We start from the raw sequence: 6,000 nt of genomic DNA, 5'->3' as shown, positions 1-6,000 counted from the left end.
ATCTCATCCTTTAGTTAACCAGCACCCAGCACACTGGCTGGCACACAGAAGATGGTTATTGAATGAAGCAATGACATGCTTCAGCATTCAAGTATTTAGCCTGTATAGGTTGCTAATAGTTACTTTTACCTTCCCGGATCCTCACGGCCATCCCGGGTATTAAGAAGCCACCATCCTGCTTTAGAAGTGAGAAAGCTGAAGCTTGGTGCCATCAAGTGACTCACTCAAGGCCAGCTCTCAGGATCTCAGAATGGCTGATGGGAAAGTAAAGGACTGGGAAGAACCTTGCTGAATTGGGGCAATTAACATGGGGTAATTGTCAGTCAGAAATTGATTGGCTTCAATTATTAGGTGTGAAGAGGGAACCAGCCACAGCTTCCTCACTGAATTGCCTGGATGGGGTTAGCAAGAGTGACTCCTTAGCAGAACAAAGAGCTGGACCCTGGAGGGTGGGGCCCTGGGGTGTAGACCCAGCTCTTCTCTGGCTTGTCCTAGCACAGAGAACACTGCCAAGCTGGCTTTGCAGAGTGAATCCTCGGAGTACAAGCCTGCCTGGGGTCCTAGCATCCTCAGCACTTTGCTTCCAAGGGGCGCTTTCCCTCTAACAAAGCCCACTCGCTGTCTTGTCAGGGCTTCCATCCCAGCACTTCCCCACGGTGTGCAAGGGGGCTTGTTTATTTGTGGGGCTCCACTGCTGGACTGTGGGCCTTGGGGAGCAGGAGGCGCAGGAGCACCCCGAGCCCCACGCCAGCTCGGGCCGGTCACAGGGTTGAAGGCTGGGAAAGGGTGAAGGACCAACTTTAGGGAGCTTCAGCGCTGATGCCTACGGTGGCCTTTTCCCTAGGTGGGCTCACGGTTAACGGATAGAAGGGCTGCGGGTAAATACTCCGCTGGGGCAATAATTATGCACATTTACTAAGCCCTGGGAGGAATGGTAGTCACGTGGCGCTCGAGGGCGGCGCCCTCAGCCTTGAGATGGAGTTAACCCTAAATCTAATCACAGAAGGCTTTCTGGAGGAGGCAGGATTTTTAAGGCAGTCAATTGTGCCTTTTTTTCTGAACCGCGAGGATGCGCTTTAGCCCTAGGGCCAACTCACCCTCGAGGTGAGCTTTTTGTGGGGAGCAAGCCCTGGGGACAGCGGGGTCGGGCCGGGGTGGGGAAAAGGACCCGGGCGGGGGGTATGGAGTGGCGGGGTCAGGTCCAATTTGGCTCTTCCGCTGTCTTTGCGGACTGGAAGCGCTGCGGCCGCGCCTGGCCGGTGCAGCAGGGCCCCGTGTGCTGAGTGCAGGCCGCGAGGTGTCGGGTGCCCAAAAGCAGAGCGCCCCTAGCCGAGGGTTACGCCGGCTGTCTGTGGCCCGACCAGCCCGGCGGTCCGTCCTCGCGGCCCAGTACCGCCCGGGTCGCGACGCCGGGCCCACTGGGGCGAGGCGCGCGCTCCCCCGGGAGCCGGGCTGCGGAGCAGGCGGCCCGCGCGGGGCGGCGGTGGCACGAGAGGGCCATCTGCCTGGGCGCCGAGAATTGCAGCGTCCGCGGTGCGAGGCGCGGCCCCTCCCGGCCCCCTGCCCAGCGCGCACGCACCTACCCACACCCGCCCGTGCCCGCGGCCCGAGCCCCCGTGCCAGGCCCAGACCCAGACCCGGCGCGGGGAGGCGGCGCAGGGATTAGTGGACCCCTCCCCCGGGGTTCCCCTCGCCCCGCCCGAGGCAGCGAGGACCCCTGGGCCCGGGGGTGGTGAAGGGAGCTTCGTCCCAGCGGTGCCCGGGTTGGGGGCTCGGCCTCACAGGGCGGGGGCCGCACGGCGGCAGGCCGAAGTGCGGGCGCGCTGGGAGGCTGCAGCCCGGCTCGGGTGCGGGGGGTGGGCTTAGCGCGGGGGTCGCCCGGCTTCAGCCCCCCCCTGTCAAGGCCGCGGCCCGGCGGGCAGTGCCCGGGCGGGTAACCCGACCCGGCTCCCCGGAGCCGCGCACCCCGCACGGCCGGGCAGGGGGAGGGAGAGTAATGGGAGGGAGGGGGAGGAAAGGGGCGGTGGGTGAGGGGCCGTGGGGACCGCAGGGCGAGTCCCGGGCCCGGCCTACGCTGCTCTAGGGCGGCTGCCCGCGGCGCCCCGGACGAACCAGCCCCGAGCCTTGCGGGCCTCGGGCCTGCGGCAGGAGGGAGCCCTGGGGCTACACAGTCTTGGCTCGGGGAGGCAGACCCGAGCTGCTGCCTCCATTTTGTTTCCTGCTCAGCTTGGTCTGTGGTGGTGGTGGTGGTGTGGGTTTGGGGTGCGGCCGGGCAGGGGGTTCACCTGCGGCCGCGCCTCCTCGGGGCCTGAGGCCTCGAAGACCCCAGCCCAAGCCCCCAGGTGAGCCCCGCGGCAGAAGGGGGGGGTTGCCTTGGCCTCGGGCCGAGCCGAGCGGGCCGAGGGCAGGTGCCCAGTGGATGGGGAGCCAGGGCTGTAACCTAAGATGGAGGCCGGGACTGACGCGGGCCCGAGCGGGACTCCCGAGCGGGAGGTCGGACAGGCCTCAGCCGGGCCAGGTGTCGCCAGGGCCGGGGCTCGAGAAGGGTAGGGTGCTGGAGCCCTGTGCAGCTCAGGGCCGGCGCAGCGCCCAGAGGTAGGTGAGGGGATCGGAGTGCCACCCACGACGCCCGCAGGCCGCGACACTCCGGGGAAGCGCGCGAGGCCCCAGGGGAGCCCTCCTCAGGCCCCGCCCGGGCAGCCGGGCCGGCCCGTAGGCCCTGGCCTCGAGCGGGCGCGCGGGGGGGAGGGGAGGGGGCGGTGGCGGCGGCTCCGCTGATTGGGCGGCGCGCTCGCGAGGCCGACTTCACCCGCCCTGAACCCCGAAGAGTGAGGCGAGGGAGCGCGCGCGCGGTGGGGGAAGGGGTGCGCGCGCACTCGGGGCCCCAGCCGCACGCGGGCCGGCGCGAGGCGCTCAGTGGCACGCGCCGCGGCGGGGGCGCGCGCGGTGGGGGTGTGAGGAGGTGGAGGAGGCGGCGGCGGAATAGGCCGGGGCAGGTCGCGCTTGCTGCCTTCTCCCCTGAAGAGAGACGCGGGGGGAGGGGGGTGCGGCGAGCGGCTCCTCTCTCTCCCCACCGCTCCGCTCGCGCCCCAGTGTAATGAGGGTCACCCCCTCCCCCCAGCCGGCCCGGGAGGGGGCGCGGGGCACGGTAACTAGTGCGCTGGGGTGGGCGGCGGGCAGGCGCGAGAAGAGGGAGGGAGGAGGCTGCCGGGCGGGGAAGATGGTGGTGGCCGGGAGGTGAGGGGCGCGGGGGAGGGCCGGGCGCGGCGCGGGGTTGGTGGCCCGCGGCGCTGTAGCCGCGGGCCCCCTCCCCCTCCATCACTACCATCGGGGCTCAGGCCTAGCCGGCCCAGCCGCGGCGAACTTCCTCCCGGCGCGGCCCGTGCCCCGCCGGCCCGCGCACACCTCGGCCTCCGCCTCCCCTCAGGTAGCCAGCTGTGGAGCGCGGGGCCGGCTGCCCTCCTGCAGCAAACTTTGCCTGCTGCTGAATATTGATGAGTGCAATCGGCTCGGCCGGGAGTTGCTGCCGCGTCTGCGGGAGGAACCGCGGCCCGGGCAGGCGGCGTCGGCAGCAGCCATGTTTGTCAAGCCATAGCAGCTGCTGCTGCCCTGACTCTTCTTCGCCGGCTGTCTCCCGTTTCTCCCCCCTGCTGCGTCCCAGCCTCTGGGCCCTACAGCAGTGGACCGAGCAGGCCTGGAATCAGGAAGGCGAGCTTCGGGGTGCAGCCGCGTCGGCAGACTCGCCCGCGGCCTGGACGCCGCGGCTGCAAAAGGCAGAGGTTCCGGCGCCGGCCGGGCGTAGGGTGCAGCGCTATTGTGACCACTGCTCCCGAGCGAGCCAGAAGGCGGGGGTGCCTTTTTGTGCACCGTCCGGGAGCCCCCCTTGCACCCCGCAGCTCCCCTCATTGCCCGAGATCCGGTCGCTGGACCCGAGGCGGGGGAGGGGGGGACGACGCTGACTCTTCCTGTTTGAGATTTGGGGAATTTCGACTGCCAAAGGGATTTTAATTTTAGTTCAGCCCAACGGTCCACCAGTGTGCAGTGTAGGAAAAAGGGACGGGCTGTTTCCATGTGGCAGGATCTACCCAGTTCTGGGAAGATGGAATTTGTGCAGGCACACCGAGGCCATTTTTCCATCGTCAGCCAGGAGAACTTTTTCTGCCCATGGAAGTGCTGCGGAAAGGCATCGAGGCCACTAGGCCTTGAGAAGTGGCTGCCATTTTGAAGAGAAGAATCAAATGGTCTATTAAGTTAGATTAATTGCCGTGTTTTTGGATTCCAGGTTGATGCTGGCCCAGGATGGATCAGACCTGTGAACTACCCAGAAGAAATTGCCTGCTGCCCTTTTCTAATCCAGTGAATTTAGATGCCTCTGAAGACAAGGATAGCCCTTTCGGTAATGGTCAATCCAATTTTTCTGAGCCACTTAATGGGTGTACTATGCAGTTATCGACTGCCAGTGGAACATCCCAAAATGCTTATGGACAAGATTCTCCATCTTGTTACATTCCACTGCGGAGACTACAGGATTTGGCCTCCATGATCAATGTAGAATATTTAAATGGGTCTGCTGATGGATCAGAATCCTTTCAAGGCCCTGAAAAAAGTGATTCAAGAGCTCAGTCGCCAGTTGTTTGCACTTCCTTGAGTCCTGGTGGTCCAACAGCACTTGCTATGGAACAGGATCCCTCTTGTAATAACTCCCCTGAACTCCAGGTAAAAGTAACAAAGACTGTCAAGAATGGCTTTCTGCACATTGAGAATTTTACTTGTGTGGACGATGCAGATGTAGTTTCTGAAATGGACCCAGAACAGCCAGTCACAGAGGATGAGAGTATAGAGGAGATCTTTGAGGAAACTCAGACCAATGCCACCTGCAATTATGAGCCTAAATCAGAGAATGGTGTAGAAGTGGCCATGGGAAATGAACAAGACAGCACACCAGAGAGTAGACCTGGTGCAGACAAATCGCCATTCTTGCCTTTAGCTCCTCAAACTGAAACACAGAAAAATAAACAAAGAAATGAAGTGGACGGCAGCAGTGAAAAAGCAGCCCTTCTCCCAGCCCCCTTTTCACTAGGAGATACAAACGTTACCATAGAAGAGCAATTAAACTCAATAAATTTATCTTTTCAGGATGATCCAGACTCCAGTACCAGTACATTAGGAAACATGCTAGAATTACCTGGAACTTCATCATCATCTACTTCACAGGAATTGCCATTTGTAAGCAGTTTTTGGTACAACTTAAATATATACATAAATGTATATATACAGGAAATTTAAAGGGAAACTTAGAACTAATAGGATTTTGATTGCTTATCAGTTCACAGCTGAAAGCTTATTGCTAATGATAAGCTCTTTGGGGAGATTTTCCTTTGATTTTTTATTTATTTCATGCAGTTGGTTCTTGGCTTTTCTCTACTCCATTGAGGACTGGCTAAGTGTTAAACTTTTAAAGGTTTTTGTTTCAGTTCAGATTTAATTTTTCAAGCTGGAGGTATACATTTGTTTAGCATAAACAAAAAAAACAAAAAAATCTGAGCCTTGGTGCTGGGATCATGAGTTCAGGTCAGCCAATTTATTACCTGGAGTCCTGTTTTTGCATTAAGCACGGCTTATTATTTTGATTGGTAGGGTGAGTCTTGCTGTAGGTCCAGGTGTGTTTTGGGCACAAACTGAAAATGGGTAAGTTGAAAATGAAGGCTTTCTTGGACACCAGTCAAAACTTAGGCTGATTTTTCTGAACCACCTTTTGTGAAGGTACAGCAACCTGTGCTTCTGATGACTGGCATTATCAAAGTAGGCTCTTGAGTCTTTTTTGTTACACTTGAAGTGTACATATATGTGTGATATGTGTATAAATATGGTTGTATACAGAAATGGAGAAAATATAATTTTAGATTTTTTACAGTAGTGCTATATGATATTGTTAAGAGGTTGGTAAATGGTGAAAGTCTTTTATTTGAACTCATGCAGGATTTCTTGAGTGTCTCTAGT

General features: G+C 59.5%; 2 protein-coding genes across 9 annotated transcripts in view; one reads left to right on the top strand and one right to left on the bottom strand.

Annotated features, from left to right (window-relative positions):
* Positions 1–402: 402 nt before the first annotated feature.
* On the bottom strand, positions 403–3,328 carry LOC119524385 (basic proline-rich protein-like). The gene is made up of 4 exons (XM_037823015.1): positions 2,464–3,328; positions 1,584–2,139; positions 1,098–1,501; positions 403–776 (listed from the first exon to the last, which is right to left on the bottom strand). Exons 1-4 carry the CDS (start codon positions 3,326–3,328, stop codon positions 403–405), a joined length of 2,199 nt encoding a protein of 732 aa, XP_037678943.1.
* Positions 2,233–6,000, top strand: part of NSD1 (nuclear receptor binding SET domain protein 1) — a 227,456-nt gene continuing 223,688 nt past the window's right edge. The window contains exons 1-3 of one of the 8 annotated variants that reach the window (XM_037823132.1): positions 2,237–2,342; positions 4,283–4,396; positions 5,137–5,226. In XM_037823132.1, the coding sequence (XP_037679060.1) occupies positions 4,367–4,396; positions 5,137–5,226 (120 nt within the window). In that variant the 5' untranslated portion in view covers positions 2,237–2,342; positions 4,283–4,366. Of the gene's footprint in view, positions 2,343–2,974; positions 3,149–3,344; positions 5,227–6,000 lie in introns of those variants that run through there. The other 7 variants (XM_037823127.1, XM_037823131.1, XM_037823130.1 and 4 more) reach the window with 7 other exon arrangements.

This window comes from Choloepus didactylus, assembly GCF_015220235.1.
Source record: "Choloepus didactylus isolate mChoDid1 chromosome 11 unlocalized genomic scaffold, mChoDid1.pri SUPER_11_unloc1, whole genome shotgun sequence".
NCBI classification, from domain to species: Eukaryota; Metazoa; Chordata; class Mammalia; order Pilosa; family Megalonychidae; genus Choloepus; species Choloepus didactylus.
Note: the sequence above shows the minus strand (reverse complement) of the source record. Positions and strands in the feature narration are given on the sequence as shown.

Excerpts from the sequence above, each read along its gene's own strand:
- LOC119524385 (XM_037823015.1), bottom strand. The coding sequence starts at position 3,328 with ATGGTAGTGATGGAGGGGGAGGGGGCCCGCGGCTACAGCGCCGCGGGC. Across the intron at positions 1,502-1,583 it reads GCGGGCACGGGCGGGTGTGG|ATGGCCCTCTCGTGCCACCG; the intron begins GTAGGTGCGTGC and ends GCGCCCAGGCAG. Across the intron at positions 777-1,097 it reads ACAAAAAGCTCACCTCGAGG|CCTTCAACCCTGTGACCGGC; the intron begins GTGAGTTGGCCC and ends ACCCTTTCCCAG.